Raw genomic sequence first — 20,601 nt, forward strand, 5'->3', positions numbered from 1 at the left:
ATGTAAATGTTTTAAACATCAGTGGATTCATTTCTGTGATCAGTTGATGTTGAAGATGTTGATCAGTGGAGTCTGACAGAAGCAGAAGAGTCTCCAATGTTTTCATAGTTCACTGTACCTTCATCTTCATCATTATGCACCTGTGGAAAACAACACAACACACTTTAGATCCTCTCTCATATCATAGTTTTCCATCTTATGTTAACATTTGTCTTACATTTTTGAGATTTCTCAAGATAATGTTGTGGGTTCAAAAATGGTATGTGTTTACATTTGGGGGAAAAAAAATCCCCAATATTTTTTATTATTGTGCCGTGTTCTATACCTCATTATATCAGTAGATGGTGCTTTTCGACCGCTTTAGAATAATTGGGATTAATTTGATTTGTACTGTCTATATGAGTGAATGAGTGAATTGTAGCTCAGAAATAAATGAGCTCCGGCCTCAGGAAGACACTAGCTTCGGTGTCCTCTCTATTAATCCACAGTTTTTATATGAATGGCTTTGCAGTGCTCCCTATTCTGTGTAACGCTTGCTGTTGGTCCAGATTTCCTCTACGTCTTGCAACGATAACAGTAACAAATAAAAGTTATAGAGGAATATTGAGCGTTTGAACTCACAGTGTTTTCTTCAGTCTGTGGTTTGTTTCCTAAAATGACAAAAAAGAAAAAAAAATATTACAACAAACAGTAAAACTCAAAGCTTTTTTTGTATAAAAGTTTCATCTGTGAATGTTCTCACCTTTAGTTTTTGTCCACATGTTGACTGTAACAGCAGATATTAAGAGAGCTGCGAAACCCACAGACACAATGATGCATCTCAACAAATACAGAAAATCTGAAAATAATAAAAATATTTTGCCTTCAACTTTTTGTTCAGTGCAAAACTCAAAAGATTTCAAATGTTATAAAAACAGTCAGTTTTCCCACATGTAGTGATCAGGTTTGAATGTGTTAGACTGTGGAGTTTCTAGCTACAGTATTTATTTTTTGAGAGTGGAGCTGTTATTTTTAATGTTGGTTTAATTGTTGATGTTGTTGATTTAGTTGTTTTCACATCTTCACCTAAAGAAATACAATAACAACATTAAAGACACCATCAGTAAGAAAAGACTTGAAAGTAAGTGAACAACAACAGAGAGGAAACAGTGGTGAGATGTTTAACAGTCCAACAAGTCTCATTTTTGATGATGTCTCATGTCTGAGGATATGTTCTCTTTATCTTCATACATACTTTTCACTCTCTTGCTCTTGACGAAGGCGGTCGCACTTTTCTCCTCCTCCTCCTCTCCCTTAGCTTCCCTGCTTATCCTCTTGTGTCCTTGTCTAGTCTCGTGTTTTTTGTATTACTTTTGCCTGGAACACTCTCTCACAGTCTGTTCTCTAAAACCTAAAAGAGGAATTATGGATTTGATCAACTGGTCCCTGAATGCAATTGACACCCTTTTCTCAACGAGAAGTCTGGGCTTGGGTGAGCCTGAGTGCTGAAGATATCTACCTATTCTGAACCATGATAACAGGGTTCTTGCTGATCGGAGCTGGCTTGGCCCTGGCTTATCGAAGAATTAAGAAAGCAGAAACAGCTGTTCAAACGCCCACAAGGCTGCCCGCTGGGATTGAAACGATGGGACGAGGCGTGAGTTTCTCAAAATGGGCTCATTAAGTGCAGCACGGATAAGATCTTGGAGAAGCTTATGGCTGCCGTGAATACTCAGAACAAGACCTCTGAGTGCAAACTGGATTACATCTTGGAGGGGCTCGCTCGGAATAACACCTCTGAGCGCAAATTGGATCACATCTTGGAGAAGCTCACTGCAGTCGTGAGTTCTCAGAATCGGCTCTTTGAGCACAAGAATGACAACATCATGGAGCGTAAGTTTGATAACATCATGGAGAAGCTCACGGCTCTCCAACGGGAGATTGAGAGACCAGTGTCGGACTGTTAGAACAGCTTTGAAATTCATATGAGTTGTTTGCACTAAAGTAAAAAACACCATCACTTCATACGGAGACCCCTTCGGCACCAGCTGCTGTCTCAAGGCTGGAGCTGAACAACAACACCCTGATAACGACTGTGTTTAGACTGTTCTTCCCATTCTATGCAAGGCCACCTGGGTTGGCTGGAAGACTGTTTACTTAGCCGGGCAGGGCGAAGGACACTGTCTCAGCTGAACTCTGGACACACACATGCACACAGACATATATACACATGCAGATATACACTCATCCCCCCTCCCCCCTCCAAACACCTTCGACGCTTATTCCCTTCCGATGCTGACGGTGGATCATGGAGACCAGCGCATAGGCTGCAGGCCCGGATGTACTGTCTACATTGGCTGTCTCTCACCCTTTACCCACCCCTGTTGCTTGTCATGTGTTTCTTTGGTGTATTAAGAGTTTTTTCATGTGCTATGTGCAGAGGTGTTTTTTTCTGTTCTCAAACTGATCTCCCTGTTGGAGCTCAGTCTGGGGGAAGTTATTTTTTTCTCCTTATCTTTCCTCATGTTGTGCTTTTTCCATGTTATACCTCTCTGACCTGTCTTCCCCATGTGATGTTTGTGTAATGTATGTATGGTCGGAAGGGTAAGACGGCGCTGGCATGGCTGTCAGCCTTAACCCAATTTCCCTCGGGATGAATAAAGTATGATCAATCAATCAATCAATACAGACACTCAACTGTGAGTCTACAGTGTTCATATGTCAACACAGAGCTGTTCAAGATGCTTTATCATTGTTCTCATGTACATACACTGGTGAAGATGGAGATATTGTAAGAGAAAAGCAACAATAGAAAAATGAACTTCATCACTGTGATCATAATTATTGTGGTGTTTCAGTTTGTTGTTCTAACAGGACAGTTGAGCTGAAAACATTAAGATGTAAATACTCACTGTTAATAACAGACAGATGAATCATAAAGTCTGGACCTTCTTGTGGTCCTGTTGCTGTTTTGAACTGTCTGCAGGTGTAACGACCAACATCCTGATCTGTGACCTTCTTTATAACCAGAGAACAGTCTGCAGAAAGACTCAGTCTGTCTGATTTAGGTTTGGCTTCTTTAATCTGCCCAAGGTCAAAGAGTGTTACTGAGCTGCTACCTGGATCTTTACTGAAGATCCAGACAGTACTGTTACAGTTATGCTGACCTTGTATCACATTTGTACAAGGCAGAGTAACATCATGTCCACGTTCAGCTGTGACAGTTTGAACAGTTTGATGTTGCTCAGTTGTTCCTGTTGAGAAAAAGAGAGAGAGAAATGTGAAACATCAAATATGTTATGAATATGAGTGTTATGTTTATAATGTGAAGTTTATTTTAAATACAACACAAGTTTAAATTTCAACTTTAGTTTCTAAGAGTCAGCTAAAGTCAAAAAGTTAATCATGACTGTCTCAGTTAAAGGAAGAATAAAGAAGTAACACCTGTGATAATAATGCAGTTTATTAATTGGATGTGTTTCTATGTACACTTACCTTTAAACTGAAGCATCAGTATCAGTAATGAAGACATTTGAATCCATGTGAATGCAGCCATCGTGCTTCTCTGTCTCTCTCAGTCTCTGTTCTTGCTCTCAGAGATGAATACAGCATCAACTTCCTGCTCACTTCCTCATAGTGACATCACTCCTGAATATCTTGGAGACTTATAAGCATTCATATCTCCGTCTGTCTCTTAATGTTGATATCAATTGAGTGAAAAGCTTTAAAAGATTTAATAATTTTTTATATTTAATGCATTTTTCAGACTCCCTTGTCGTTCCTTCAAAGGATTGTACAACAGTGGAAAATCTTGAGATTAACAATAGAAAAGAGGAAGTTAAATGTGTGAAGACTGTTAGATGAGGTAAGTGTTTGTATTAATGCAGCTCTTCTGTACATTTGGTTTATTATTAGAAAATAGGGTGAAGACTCAAATTATTTGCACACTAGAATTTGAGTCTTAATGATTGCAATGAAACATGATGAGACTGCAGCAGTGACAACTAGATAAGATTAGATTAGATAAAACTTTATTAATCCCTCGGGTGGGTTCCTCCAGGAAATTCAGTTTCCAGTAGCACAGCACTGACAGAAGTTACAGAATGTGAGCAGAAAAACATCATATATACACATATATAAATACAGAGTATACAAAGGGGATAAATAGAATAAGTAAGAATAAGAATACAAGGGAATTGCACATTTCAAGTATTGTGAGTCTTTTGTACCGTTGGTTAGTAACAAAAGTATTGCACAGTGAAAAAGCACTACAGCTTAGTTGTTCCCCCCTCCTTTGTCCTCCTGTTTCCCTGTTAGCAACTGTTAGCAGCTCAAACTGTTAGCAGCGCGATAAGAACACAGATCAGATGTGTTAGTGGTCAAAGACCAGTTTGTTCCTCTTTGAACCTCTGAAGTCATTCTTTCTGAGAAGTGAAGGGGAAGTGTTTTGATGATAATGTAGATACAACAGCAGCAGAGCTCTGGAGGTTTCATGATGACCAAATGAATGGTTAAGATAAATGGTTGACACATCGATGAATGTGAGACGAACTGTCTTCAGCAGTTTCTACACACATGAGGTCCTTCTACCTTTTTTTAATGTTGTGTAAGTATAATTTGGAATAATATCAACAGTGAAAGCAGACACATGTTAGGAAATGTTCAAATACAAGTTCAGTACAAACCACCAGAGTAAAAGTTTAATACTGAATATGAAAGAACAGGAAGTCAAACTGGAGAAAATAATAGATGGTAGATTGTACTGTGGACACCTTTGGATCAGGTGTGTGAGGTCTCAGAAACAGTGTTTCAAAACACAAAATAAATTTGATCCCAAATATTTAGTTTTTTATTTATTGTTATTTTAATAAAGCCTAAACAAAGATAAATAATTAGAGATAACGAACTGTTAAATATGAGATAAAATCAAGACTTTTCTTGTCTGGCAACTTTCACAACCAGAAAACATCTGAATGAAGCTTTGTGTCAAATATATCTGCTTTGCCAAAAGAAGCTCTGTAAACTCTCCAGGCTCCTCTTCTTAGTCTTTTTTATTTATTCACTTCATTTATTTTTATCGTTTTTTACATTAGTATATTTGTGTTTTATGTGTGTGTGTGTGTGTGTGTGTGTGTGTGTGCGTGCGTGCACGTGAATATCTGTGTATGTGTTGTGGTCACAAAGAGTGCTTAATAATGTAATTGAGAAGTCACAACAATCCCAGCCTATTTATTTATTGTGTCTACACAATAAATAAATAGGCTGTCAAGCTGTTCAACAAAAAGACCCTGTCAGAGGAAAAATTTAACTTTTCATCATTAACCAGATGTGAGTATTTCAGTCTTTTAACTTTCTCGTTTTTACTTTATTTGTATTTGTTCGTTTGATCACAGGCTACTTTAATGTGATGTAAAGAGTAACTAATCCTCCTTTTCTGGAGAATCAGTCCTTTTCTTGTTCAAGTTGAAACCCCAAGCAAGAGAATTTGTGAAAAAAAATTTTTTTTTAACAGATTAACCAAGTTTAAACTAAAAGTGTCATGGTCCCTGTGCCTCCCTGGCCAGCCCTGTGTGGCCAGTGTGTTGTTTTGCTGAGTGCTACAATTGACTCGGTGGCCTCTCTTCCAGCACACACCTCAGGGCAGCTCTGTGATTACCATCCTAAACAGACAATGACCTCTTCGCACACAAACAGGGACACACTTATACACACACAAGCCAGAAATTAGGCTAACCAGCCCTGTGTGGCCAGTGTGTTGTTTTGCTCTCTTTGCTCTCCTCGCCTTGCTCTCTCTCTCGTCTATCTGCCTGGGCGGAGCTCAGATTGGACTCCCGCCCTTGGCCTACACACCTGCAGCTGATCACCGGTGATCTGAGTTGTTCCTTGCTGAAATATTGAGTAACTCTCGTTAGTATTGCCCGGCTCTATAACAATTCTGTTGTTCCCGTGCCTTGGATTAATCCTCGTCTTTGTAAATAGGTTTATCTGGATCTGCCCGCACTGTGACCCCTGGACCCTGTGAGTGAGAGTGGAGCTGCTTGTGTAGAGATTGTGTGGACGAGGAGCGGAGCGAGTACGAAGGCGTGGACATGTGGGCCCCTGGAACCCTGGTGTCCCCCCCCTTCACGTGTACATAGTGCACCAGTGTGGTTAATGGTAAATAGACTGGTTCTTGTATAGCGCTTTTCTACTCTATCTAACTCAAAGCGCTTTATACAACTAATTCATTCACCCATTCACACACTAAATTGTTTAGTGCTTACTGTCTAACATTCATACACATTCACACTCCGATGGATGCATCGGAGAGCAACATGGGGTTGGTATCTTAGTAGCTGACCTGCTCTACCACCTGAGCTATGTTCTTTACCTTAATAAAGAACTGTTGAACCGTGTTTTCTCAGTCTGCACCTGAGTCCGTTCCACCCCCATGACAGAAAGTTCATTTGGACACCGTACATGACAGTTAGAATAAAAGCGATTTTAAAACATACAAGACTCTACAGCTGTGCTGCTGTGCTTCATTAAAGAGCCAAACTAAATCTGCTGCCACATTTATCCTGAGCCTGTAGCAAATTTTAACCAGGCAGAGAAATGTGTGTTTGTTTGTGCTCCACTAGTGCTGTGATTAAAAGAAGAGAGAAAGGTGAAACCCATTTTCATCTGGTGTGAGACCAGGCAGAGCAAACAACCATTTTTATTTATTTCTGATTTAGTCTGATTATCACACACACAAATAAAAATAAATATTTACAGATAATAATAATGTGATCATATGGAACATAACATCAGTTATTGTTACTGTCTATGAAGTTTAAAGACCAACAATCAAACACATTAGAAGAAATGTAAACACCATAATCTGTCATTCTGATTATGCTGATCTTCCTTTTCTGTGTGATAGCTGGTCTTCATAAACTCACTAGGTGAATTCAAAAATTAAACAACTTTCTCATCTGAGTCTTCCTCAAATTACTTGATTGCTTAGCTTGTTGGATAAACTGCCTTCGAGACAAAGACTGAGGCCAGCATAAAAAACAATATTTTCTTCATTACTTCCCCTCATCCCTCCACTTCTCTCATCTGCCCCACCTTTTTTCCTGCACCAGTAGGTGGCAGCATTGAACTGAAAAACAGGGGACATGAAATACAGAGACCATGACTTTATCTCAGTGTGTTACCTTAAATTGTACACCAAAGAACACAAAAGAAAAAAGAAAAAAAAAGAAAAAATATGTGAATTTTATTGTATGTATTCATTTATTGCTGCATCCTTTCACTGGCTTTCAGTGAGATTCAGAATCCACTTTAAAATTCTGTTATTAACAAAATAATCTCTACATGGACAGGCCCCTGCTTATATAGCAGAGCTTCTTACAGCTTATCAATGCTGTCGGCCTCTCCGATCATCTAACCAGGGCCCTCTAACTGTCCCTCACTCTGATTTTGAAACCAGAGGTGATGCTTTGAGGTTGTAGCGCCCAAACTGTGGAACTCTTCCTCAGTCAATCAGGTTGGCTGACTCTGTTATGGTTTTAGTCCATTCACTTCATTTGTGACCATAGTTTGAAACCATACATGCATCTATGTGTGTTTATTGGAATGTCTGTCAGTATGACTGATTATGTGTGTGTCTATTATTGAACTTTTACAGCCCTATGCCCCTAGTAGGTCTCTGAGGTCGAGTAGTCAGGGCCTACTTGTCATCCAGTATACGAGACTGAAAACTAGGGGTGATAGAGCTTTTGCTACTGTGGCCGCCAGATTGTGGAATTCCCTTCCTCAGGACTTACGATCCGCTGATTCATTGATTACTTTTAAAAAACAGCTAAAAACACATCTTTTTAAAATTGCCTTTTGCTAACTTTGTTTGTATTTTGTCTTTTTAATCTGTTATATCTTGTAAAGCACTTTGTGATCTCTATCTAGAAATGTGCTATATAAATAAAATTTTACTTACTTTTACTTACTTGTTTATGTTTCTGTATGTTTTAACACTTGTACACTTATCGTCAATGTGCAGCTGTTATTTGAACTGTGAAGCACTTTGTGTTTTGAAAAGCGCCATATAAATAAAGTTATTATTGTTATAATAAATCAAACTGCACATGAAAACAAGTTTTCGCTTTGTTGTGAGACACAGATTCTTTTTGTCTTGGTAGAGATTTCACAAAGATGTTTCCATGTTTTACAAAATCCTTTTATTACCCATTTTCCTTACAGATGCATCTGGAGATTGGCACACTGCATCCTTTGCAGTCCTATGCTAAAGGCTGATCTGAAGAGTTTCACACCACAGTTACAGTTATAACCTCTGGTCTTTCCCCCCCTACAGTAAAACACCCCCACAGTGGAAATGCACTGGTACAGTGGCCAGGGGTGCTGACACCCTGACCCCCATCTCCTTTTAAGGTAGTGTCCATTGGCAATTGTCAGCCCCTCAGCCTCAGTAACTCTTGCTACTGTCCTGGGGATGGGGGTTGATTGTCCTCCTGCACTGCACCCCAGTTCTTTGTTCCCATTCCAGGCCTATTTTCTTTTTTGTGTTCTTACACCCATTAATTGCCATATTGTAATATTGCAAGCAATCCCAAACTATATTCCATTTAACTCTGATGTATATTACTCAATCTATTATTCTCAACAGCTTCTAAATATGAGAATAAGTCAAAACTTAAATGTTTTAAACAGCAGTGGTGTCATGGTCTGGGTGAGTGCCAGTGTTTTTCCTCCGAGCTGGCAGTTCCACCTCTGGGAGGAGCCACCGTGTTCCTGCTCGCACCTGTGTAATTAAGCCGTAGTTATAAGGCCAGCGCACTCAACCTCTCTTCGCCAGATCCTCAGCTAACCACACTATGTACCAGATTACCATATGCAAATTTCCGCAATAGCACCCCCATCCAGACGCTGGACCTCCCGACAATCTCACTCACTCCACGCACCTGTCTGTCTCCCTGCCTCAACGTCAGGAATTTTGGATTACTTACCACTCACCTGGACCACTCTCCCCTCCACGCTACTGATCCACCCACAGCAAGTAAGCAGTGCAAAGGAATATTCAGAATAGCTGCCAGTATTCCTCCGGAACCATACCTGAACATATATACTCTTGTTTCAGTGACTCTGACCCTTTCCAGGGACCCAGCCATCCAGTCTGATTCTCCCTTTGGCCCAAAGCAGAGAACTGCAGTTTCCACAGTTGAAAAATCACTGATTGTTTACATAGCTCAGGTCGCATAAGCGCCCCTTAGTTTTGGTTTTTGTTTCTGGCACAAGTTAAACACACAACTCAGTTTTCTATTTTTGTTCGCTTACTCTTGTTGTGAAAAAATAAACGTTGTCACTTGAACGTTCTCTGTGCTGCTCTGCATTTGAGTCCTTGTTCTTTCAAATCGGCCTCGGCCCAGACAAGTGGATTCATCTCTCTGCTGAGTTGATGTTGAAGTCATTGATCAGTGGAGTCTGACAGAAGCAGAAGAGTCTCCAATGTTTTTATAGTTCATAAAGTCTGGACCTTCTTGTGGTCCTGTTGCTGTTTTGTCTGCAGGCTATCTGTCACGTCAGTTAGTCTTTGTAAATGCGTTGAAACTCACCTCCTCTCCATATCTCAGAAAGAGAGAAAGAAGAGATCAGGGATAAAAAAATAAAGTGTAAAGACTAACAATAAAATACAGAGACAAAATTTAAGCGACAATAAAGGACCTGTCATTCTGATCTCACTGTTTTACCTTCAATAAACATCAGCAGCTGCAGATTTACACAAACAAAAGATCCTGTTTATCATAACTAAGTAAAGAATATGTCAGAGTAAAGTGTTAAATGTTGTCATTGTTGTACTTAAATTTGTAGACCGTGCCTTAAACTGCATGGTTAGATGTTCTTCTGTTCCTCCCCTACACATCTATGATGCTGTGGGAGGGAATTAGCTGTAGCTGTTTAACTGCAGGCACATTCTGTTAAAGTGAATTGTTAAATGTTGTCATTTTCATGCTTACCATCTCTACATTGTTTTAACTCTGTGATGAAAGGAATTCCTTTGTCTCTGACTGGCTGGAGAGGCTTTTATTGCAGATACATCCTATCTGGAAGATCTGTTTCTTGTGATGTTGCTTCCTGCTTTTATGACCCTTTTGGTCAGCAGGAGTTCACACACACACATTCTCACATAACACACACACACACACACACACACACACACACACACACACACATTCTCACATGCATACAGATGTTCACACATACACACACATAGTGCCTCGTCTTAGAACCATATGGGGGGTTTTACGTGGGCGGTGCTTTTGCTGTGATGTGTATTGTGTGAACTGTTTTCCCAATAAAAGGCAGCAAGCGGAGGCTGGATTTGGGGTCATTTTGTGGTAGATACCGACGAGGCCTCCCTTGCAAGTAAATCGATCGATCGCTGACTGTCTTGTTTTCTTCATGATGAATAAGTCTCTAAACCAGCGGGGCTTGTGGAAACACAGACCCAACACATTCCATGTGGTTTCCTTATCTTGTGAAGGATGTCCACCCCCGGCCATTTAGGGGCTCGCCTATGCTTGCATATGGTGAACCAATAAAGTTAAGCCGTATACGGGTGTGGGGAGATGACCTTTGGATAACTAGGGAATGTGGTTAAACAGTTGTAAGCATATATTGTGTGGCAGGAAGTCATGTACTTGCAAAGCACTTGCTCATAAAAGGTTTCCTATGTTTTCTGTGTTTTATTGTCGGCCCTTAAACTAAACTGATAGCAGAAGTTTCTCTCTGGTACGTTTCTGCCCAACAGTTGTTTCTTTCAGGTGTATTCAAAACCTTTGGTTTATGGTTTAAAACAACTAATATTAAAGCTGAGAAAGTGTATTATTAGCAGTGATGGAAATAACGGTGTTACAAGTAACAGCATTACTAACGGCGTTACTTTTTTCAGTAACGAGTAATCTAACTAATTACTATTTCTATTGTTATAACGCCGTCATCGTTACTAAAAAGAAAATGCGGTGAAGTCGCGTTACTATTTTTCAACAGACGGCTGAAGCTGTGTTCAGCTTACCGCACGTAAGTAATCAGGGCGCTACAGCAATCACTTTCTGGCCGACAATCACTTTTTGGCACAACACCAGGAGCTCAGGGGGGCAAAACAATCACATGAGTGCTGCTGTTTGACTGAGGAAGAATAAAGTAGTTGTGGTAAGCCAATCACACGACCACTTTAAGATGACAAAGCAACAAGGTGATATTCACCAGTTCTTAAATTGTGTTGATGGGCCACGTAAAACAAGAGTCATGATAAATAATATATATGCGTGTTTTTTCCTGGATAGTGAAGCGAGATCGATCAACTGTAGACCAGACAACAAACGACGGAGGCCCAGAAAAGTGCAATCAAACGATGAGTTTATTGACAACGGAGAACAACCGTCAGCATATGGCTTATTTGCTCTGACAAAAATACACTGAGTTCTGGTTTTATAGCATAGAGGATCACACCCCCACATACACGTCAATACAGGTCAAAAATACATTATGTCCAGTCATTGTTTACAGACAAGGGTACATCTTGTACATCTCTAATAACTATAAACAGACATATAACTTCTCTCTTTGATAACACCTTCCTTTTAAGGTAATAACTTCAAGCTTCAGGGCCTCTAAGGGCTAATAATGGACCCTCGTCCTCAATCACTAAGTAGACTAAATTGGCGCAGGTCTCAAATAAGAAGCAGAAGACACTTGGGCCTTCGCTCAGGCCTGCTACTAGATTTATGTGTATTGTAAGCATGCATGCAATTAACCTGCTATGTTCTCATCTTCCCTCAACATGTAAAACCCTCTTGGATAGAACATCAACTCTAAACAAGCACAGTTATGCATTGTGTATAAAATAAACTCAACCTGTGAATAAAATGAATGTGATGACAAACATATTCAATGCAATATGAACCCTGTAAACAATATTACTGATAAAATAATACTGTAGAACATGTTATTAATGCATTTATCATAAGGCAGATTATATGGCAGCAATAAAAGAATCTCTAAATCCCAACATTCCCTCTTTTGACATTCCAACAAGGAATGTCACCACACTTCATGTTGTATCACTCCCTGGCCCACTCTATGGGTTCTAAGTTCATCTGGTAGATGCCCTCAACCCAGCCAGGGTTAGGAACCCTCGCCATTACTTTTACCAACAATCCTCTGACACAAGGAATGATACAACAACTAGCGATGACCAGTATTCCCAAAAGTACAGTCAAAGAAAACATCACTGACATAGCCACACCTTTCCATTGTCCAAACACAGATGTCATCCAGGACGCCAGCAGATTTTCGATACCTGAGTGCTCATGCATGGTTTTAGACAATTCGATTTTGCTCTCCCGTCAGTGAACTCGGACCCAATTGTTCTGCGAACCCCATCATGACGTCCCTGGTTTGGTTAGAGAGTCTCAGCAGATTGCAATGAACATAGTTAATGCGATCAACATTCTTATTAGGTGTCACCCAAAGAAATATACTTTCAAATTCTACCACTATCAGATTTACCAGCTTGTACTCATCTGGAACTCTCCTGGGCACTCCAATAGAGTCTAGGTTGGAGAGTTTAACCTAGGGTCATATGCATGTGTACCCTGGGTCCCTCTTTTGGCCAAAATATGTCTCTTACCTCTGGCGGCTAAGGTACGTGTGTTGTGTTGTGGAATAGCCTTTAATACATGTTGTTCTCTAGCATTTTGAGCCACCCAATCAAGCCAGAGGTTACTGTCCTTGAAACCGGTGGCACGCTTTATCAAATCCTTAGGCTTCAGTCTAGAGTAATCTGTCGTCAGAAGTAATCTCTCTTTTGGTTCCTGTTCCTTTTGAGCTACTGTTCTCGAAGTTACCATCTGATCAGTCAGAATGGTGATTAAGCTTTCTGCGAGCGGCTTAGACTTTGCATCAACTAAATTTGCCCTAAGCATATCATGGGGTGATTGCAGACCCATACATCATACGCTCTCCAGCTACTACTAGCTCCTGTACACTTAATAACGTCACACAAATCAAATGTGAATGAGCGGGTAGACCCTTTACCATAATTCAACTCTATGCCATTATTCATGCTGAGACACTCATCACCTTTACCTGACACCTCGCGCTTTTGTGTTTTTTACCGATCCCGTTTTAGCAACTACAGTCTCAGGAAGCGCTGTGCTGGACTGGCCTCCGTGTTCAGACAAGTGGTCCAGAGTGCCCTGCAAAATATAGACAATAAACAACACAGCCATAGTTAATATCATTGCATACAATAAACATGGAGTTGTAAGGAACATTCTAATCAGTTTTCTCATTATGTGTCTCTGATTCGTGTGTTTGCATCATGTTATATAAACTTTATATCCTGGAATGAAACTCCCCTGCTTTTGTGGAGTCCTCAACTTGTCACCGCTCCTTTCTGCTGGCGTGGCGACCTTCTGCGCTGCTCCTCTTCTTTCTTCGGCCTCCCAGGTAGACTACTGGTTGGCCCGTTGCACAGGTGAGAGGATTTATTTTGCCTCTGCTCGTTATCGTTGACACCTGTGTTTGGTGTAGAGGAGTTTTCCTCTACCAACCTCTCATGTGCTGGCGCACACTGCGACCAATGATACCAGGTATCGCCTTTCCCTTTCAGTTGAACTGCTGTAGTTGTTCTGGCAACGACCTCGTAAGGACCCTCCAGCGTGGCTCCTTCCACTTCTGGAGTTCCTCGTGGGCTCAAATTCAGTTCCTTGTTTGCAGACTATAGCATAGCCTGCTTTCGATCCTTCTTCATCACGATGACAGCAGCCATCTATGAACCAATCCTCAGCTCCAGGGATAGGTTCTGCTTGTAAATCTTCCCTAACTTTCCCTTCAACTTCTGCTTTCTTAGTACAATCATGAGGTTCTCCTGATTGATTCCTTCATGTGTAAATGTCAGATTCGGAGCATCTAAAACTTTACTCAGTCTCTGTTGTGCTAATGATGTCATCGTGAACGCCTGCGAGTTCACATATGCCACCACACTATGTGTAGTCAGAACTTTTTGGTGGGTGTTCTCTCACTACATGTGCTGTTTTCTATATTATTTTGGCAACCCCTGCTGCATGCTGTGCGCATGTAGGGTGCCTTGCTTCTGTTGGACTCAATCTTATGCTGACCTACATAAGTACCTGTCTTTCTTTATTCAATCATCTTCCGGGGGTGAGAGACCTCTGCACAGCTCAGACACCAGTTGCAAGAGCTCTCTAACATTAGAATCATCAGCTGTGACTTATATGGTATTATTTCGGTACTTTACACGTCACACAGTCTTGAACATTGTTTGTATGGGGAGTTCCTCTTTTTTGTGTCTATATCTATTAATATGCCTTGTGCACTAAAACTTCCTGTTTTTCAGTCTGGCTGAGCTCTTGTTTGTAAGTCAAAGGTGGCCTTGCTCTACAAGCCTTCATTATTAGAGTACACATTAAAAATATTTCTTTTATTCCTAACACCAGTCCCCCTTTTTCATTTTTCACTTGAGAAATGAACTAATTCCTAATTTATCACATTAAGTTTACTTCAATACAATTCAATTGAATTTTATTTATATAGCGCCAAATCACAACAAAAATTGGCTCCAGGCGCTTCATAGATACAGAGAAAAACCCAACAATCTTGTGACCCCCTATTGAGCAAGCACTTTGGCAACAGTGGGAAGGAAAAACTCCCTTTTAACAGGAAGAAACCTCCGACAGAACCAGGCTCAGGTACGGGCAACCATCTGCTGCGACCGCTTGGCGTGAGCTAACAGAGGCTTTGAAGAGAGAGACCTAATATTTAATAATCCACATTTCACTGTTTTAATCTTCGGTTCAGATGTGGATTCTGTATTGTTCTTGCTTTGTTACTATTGATGTTTAAGTTGTTTTATTGCTAGATTTGGTTTGTTGCTGTCTGTTTGGGAGCTGACATAGTCTCTATGGATAAGGGTGTTTGGCAGGGTAGCATCAGGAGAGAAGCTCCAGAGAGGCATGTTCCCTGTTAAAGCTAAAATATAACAAAAGAAATTATGCTAAACAAACAAAACCTTTCAATTCCCCAACCCTATCTGTCTCCTCAACGGGTTGTATGTTTTCAATGTTTAAAATAAATCAAACAAATAACTTAAGCTGTGTGACGGCACCTTGCGTTTACGCCAGGCTGTGAGCTGCCCTAAATCTACTTGCTACACCCCCTTTTCACCTAGTTTAATTTTTTAATCCTAATTTAAACTATTCCTGACTTCCCTCAGTGCACACTGTAAAGTGTAAAAGATACAATTAGCTTTCTCCTGGTAAAAGGTCCTACATTATTTTCTCTACCTTTGGAAACATCCTCTATCGAGTTAACCCATTTCATTTTTCAAACTTAGGCCTGATTTCTTCGCCCCCTTTAACGGGTAGCGCATATCCGGTCTGAACACTGTGTTTGGGCAATTTACGAATTATTGCAGGATTTCTATGTTATGTAAAGTTCCTCTCATCCCTTTTATTCTTCCATTATAACCTATGTCTAACAAGCTTTTGATCTTCTTTGTTATATAAACAACTAGGTGTATTTGTGCTCTGTTCTTCTCCTTTCTCTGGTTGGTTCCGTTTGATCTCAGGCTTCCAGGATTCTCGCCCCCCCTGTGGTCGCTGTGGTCCTGAAATCTTCTCCTGTAAAGGATAGAAAACAAACAGCCTCTCTCTGCTACACCTCACTAATCTACTGTGTTCATCTAAGGTTCCTTTAATCATTCAAAGTTGTTTCACCATATCATGTTCGGGGCTCTGTCCTCTATATTAACTTTACTTAATCTCCATGCCCTTCATGTGTGTGAGCAACACTGTTAGTTTTATTAAACACACCCAGGGTAAGATATAAACCATCACCATCTAAGCATAGAAACAGATCAAAAAGAACCACAAAACAATTTCTATATCTAAATTATCAAAAACCCCAAACGTCATAAAACGATCCTAAAACCCATTTCAAATTAAACCTTAAATCCTGTAACTCCCCTTTTGTGACACATCTTATGTGTTACAAACTCAAAATCCTTCACTCGAGCTTAGGAGATTAAAAGAAAAAGGTTAGTCATATCATATTAAATATTCATGCTCCGGCCCTTCAAACCTGTGTTTAAGGAATGAAATCATATTAATCATTATGTCAAATCTTTTCTTGGCTCCATCCACAGCCTGCATCCTTGGAACTTCGTAGAAACAAAAACCTGTGTGTTAACCAGAACTTCACATTTCATCCTCAGTTTTTCCCCACTTATGATCCAACCTGTGTTATAAAAAGAAAAGTTAAAACAGAACAGTTATCAGTCATGTGTCTAACCTTAGTCCAGTCTTTATCTCAGTGTCCAGTCGGTCCAACCTATGGTCTGCCTCGTCCGTCCAGTCACCATCCATTTACACACATTCACTCACATGCATTAACATCAGGTCTTGCTGACAGTGGAGACTATCTCGCAAATAATCAGAGTCTTCACTCTCAGCAACATGCGCTCATTCATTTGTTTTATTTTGTTTTTAGGAAAATAGTTCTTTCTGCTTTTAGACTGGATTGGCTCGCGGCAATCCTTTTAGACAGAGACTTAGCCTTCTCCTCTGGCCATTGTAATCTGGAGAAGGTCACCGAGAATTTTCAGCGCTGTTATCCACTCTTTTGCAGGCCTGCTTAGAACAAAAATGAGAAAAAGAGAGCTGATTATTGGCTCATCCAAACACAAAACAAAATCACCTGACAGGTTTTCTAAGTGCACTGTTACAAAAATGATGAACCCCCTTAGACATGTGCATGTTTGATAAAACTCCCTCCATTAAAATAAGAAAACGAAACAAATCTAACCGATAAAAGTAACCCATCACTACAACACAACCTCAACAATCTTAAACACAGAACATTTTGCCACAAGTTCTTCAGGGTCCTGACACTCTCAGTTCAACTTAACATAATTTCACCTGCTCAAAACACAGAAAATCTCGTTAAACACCACACAACTTGCACACCATCCACACTAAATTCTAAATTTTCTCTCCTGAAAACTTACTACACACTAAGCGAGTTGGACAACATGATAAACAGACTCCTATGCTAAACCTGCTATCTGATGTTCATGAGCTCTTTTGTATTCTAAGGTTAACGCATTTCTATTTGTGTGTGTGATTGTGTATATGTTTCTTTTCGTGGTTTTTTCAGACTCCCTCACAAGGTTCCACTTAAACCGTCAGTTTTTCTCTTTCGCAAATTTGATCTCCCTCCTTAAATAACAACATTCCTTGTCCTCAGCCAGAAGTTAGAGCTTGATTTTCAGGTTCAGGGAACAATTCACCCTGAAAGACAGTGAGTGTCTCCCCTCTTTGGCTCATCACTCGTCATTGTTAATGACATTTCCCCCTCTGCCCCAGCGGCTTTACCCTTCAAGTCCCGTCTCCTCCAGTGAGTCCAAGCTCACTTAGGGACCTAGGTTCAAGCAATCGTGACTGCGCCTTGCCTTAGGTTGTCCCAGGGTTTCGAGGTGGGATCTTACCCGTCATGGGCTGTCCAGCCTTCCATGCTTCGCCTGATATGGGGGCCAAGTGGGCACGGGTGCTATGAGGGGAGGGGACACACTGACTCTGGAAATCAAAGGAGTGTAAGCTGCTTTCTTCATTTCATCAGTATATTAAGCTATCTCACTTCTTGATTATTCCCAACATTTCACCTGTAACAATTTGTGTACGTGTGTTTTCTATTCATTAATGTAATTGTTAGTTCATGTATTTATTTTCTCAGTCTTTCTTTTTCTAAAACATGTAATTAATATATTTATTACTTTTTCTTAAGACATTCAGTCTCTAATTGCTCTGTTTTCATGCTGCAACGTCTCTCCCCAGCTATAATCAGACTTCCTGTTTGACGCACACACACTCTCTCAGGCCTCCTCTATTCACGCACTCCCCTATGAGTTATTATTACTTATTTATTATTTTGTCTTGCTTAGAATCAAAAAGAGCAAGTAGACAACACTCAGTGCGTCTGTCCTCTTAAAAAGAAGAGAAATAAACACATATGGGACAATTCTCCCCATCTTAGACAAAATGTGACCTTAAATGTCCGTTTCTAAGTCATGTTCTTCTCTACACACGACTCTTGGCCTCCAGGGCATAAAACTTTGAGCATAATCTTTTACTTTACAAGAACCCTCATACTAAGACTAAGACTGCTATATGTGCACTTCTTTCTTTGACAAAGTTGTATTTTGTATTTTCTTACTCAGCTGTATATAGTATTGGTATTCTATTTTATTCTATTCTACTTTATTTTATTGCATTCCAGTGTTTTCTAATTTCTGCTGCATAACTTTGCACTTTTGCTTTAACAAAACAAATTTCCCAGCTGTGGGACTAATAAAAGTCATCTTTATCTTTGACTAGCCCTAACCTAAATCCTGTCTCATCCACTGCTGAAATTCTAGTTAAATGAACACGTGTTACAGTTTAAAATTAAAAGAGGAAGTAACTCACACCCAAGTACTGTGTGTGTGTGTGTGTTAATGTCCGTGTCCCTTTAAATGAAAAAAGGTGAACACGTGGTGAGTTTTCCTCAATTTACACAAAATATGACATTAAATATCCTTTTCTAATTCCTGTTCTTCTTTAAACACCATGAATGACCTCCAGGTCATAACCTTTGGACTTATAACTCTGATATAAGTCCACACAGCGCACCAAGCACAGAGAAAATTCAACCTCAGTGCTTCAGAATTCTCCTCAAAATTCAGAAACTGTTTCTGTCATTTATCTCCCCAAGAACTTCATCATATGGACCTCGCCGAGTCCAGTAATCTTCAGCACATGTATCTCACTGCAGCCAGTGAAGATTTAAAAACAGTTTATTGTCTCAGTTTACCCAGTATTCACTTATCAGGTGGACCGCAGCCGATCCATACATCTCAACACAATCGTGTGTCCACATTTACACAACTTATTCTTTACTTGTATCACAACACATCTAGTAATATCATCAGAATTACTTCAACATGGTAAACATTGATTTTCCTTTAAAATCAACTTACCATTAAAACTCGAGATCACAGCTGACTCGATTCTCTGAAATCCTGAGTCAGTTAAAACACCTTGCTCAACTCACGGTGTTCTTTTCTCGGACCCCTTCGTCCGAGCTCACTCTTTTTACCCCGGCATCTCCCCCAGATTGTTACGAGATCTTCATAAACCCAAAAGTAAGCATATTATTTCCCTAATCAAAAGTGAAGCCGTTCCTTACACAGTAATTCTTCATCCAACAGCCTTTGTGTTTTGAAACTAAAAAGAGGAAGGAACAGGGCCCAATTTTAAACTGTGCATGTTGTCACTGAACAACACACACACACACACAGACCCAGGGCAATTCTTCCTGGATCATTTATTAACGTTCGAACAAACACAGTCCGCCTTGATTATTTTCTGGACCTCAGCAGATCCACCAAAATTCATATAAATATATCAGCCATTAACCGATTTATTTCTTTTCCTCAGACCACGCCGGATCTGTTACTTCAGCACAATAAACACTGATTTTCCTTCAAAATCAGTTTACCAAGAGCCACAAAACCATTTCTGACTCGATTTTCTGAACTTCTGTGTCACTTAAACATCCTGACAGCCCCAGGTGTTTCTGTCGGACTTCCTCGTCCGAACTTAATCCTTTTACTTACAAATAAGCATCTCCCAAAATGATCCTCTTGATCATTAGCTATTCACCGAGCCCACAACTCTCGGCAACACCACCTGACGTATGCCCACGCCGGAGCTCCTCTTTGAAGTCTCAAAGAAGTACAGGATTCTCCAATCCCGTGAGTTTGACACTTATTAAACCATAAGCTGACCAATAACTCTTATATTCTTAAACATGCATTGGTCTCTTTTTCTTTCTTTTTTTTTACCATGAAATACCATATAACCTTTTAACTCAGTACTGTCTGTTTCTCAAAGTTTCATTATCCTTGCTTCAAAGCTTCTCATTACTTCCAAGTTACTCATTCATTACTTCGACATTTTACTTTATTCTCGAGAATTCAGTTTTACCCCTACTGCACCAATTTAGTAGTTAAGATCATCTACTCAGCGAACAGATAATTTAGAATTCAGTCAATTTGCACAAATTTGCTTATTGAACAGGTTTGTGCGTACCTCTTAATCTTTTAGACCGGTCCTCTGTTCACCTCATATCAGATCCAACCTTCGGCCACATTAGTTCTCTCTGATTTAATCTAGAAACTTCACGGTCTGCCGTACACAGAATCTCTTTTCCCTTTTCTTTAACAAGAGATACTCAAAAATTCTGCAAATTCTCTCCACTCAGGAGGAGGCTCACAGCTTTATTCTTACTCTGTTTCTGGTTGGATTAAAATAACTCTTATATTAGAATCACCCTGTCCAGTGATACTGTATTTCAAAATCACCAAAGGCACGCTCACAAAACAGGAAAATGCTTCAGCAGCCTTAATGGGATCCCCGTGGGCCTCTCACTGTCTATTTCCAAGCACCTATAATGAAACACCGGCACAATGAGCATGCCTTTTTATCTACCCCTCATTTAATCAATGTATCTATTCTTTGTTAA

The 20,601-nt window shown here is 40.0% G+C and overlaps 1 protein-coding gene across 2 annotated transcripts in view; it reads right to left on the bottom strand.

The window, feature by feature from the left end:
* LOC106097546 (mucin-3A) overlaps window positions 1-20,601 on the bottom strand; it is a 326,173-nt gene that overhangs the window by 108,508 nt on the left and 197,064 nt on the right. Inside the window, exon 2 of one of the 2 annotated variants that reach the window (XM_025899272.1) lies at window positions 2,892-3,233. The exons of the other annotated variant lie outside the window; for it this stretch is intronic. Within the exon in view, the coding sequence (XP_025755057.1) occupies window positions 2,892-3,233 (342 nt within the window). The remainder of the gene's footprint in view (window positions 1-2,891; window positions 3,234-20,601) is intronic. 2 annotated transcript variants of the gene reach the window in all.

The sequence above is a fragment of the Oreochromis niloticus genome, linkage group LG15 (genome assembly GCF_001858045.2).
Source record: "Oreochromis niloticus isolate F11D_XX linkage group LG15, O_niloticus_UMD_NMBU, whole genome shotgun sequence".
In the NCBI taxonomy this organism is placed as follows: Eukaryota; Metazoa; Chordata; class Actinopteri; order Cichliformes; family Cichlidae; genus Oreochromis; species Oreochromis niloticus.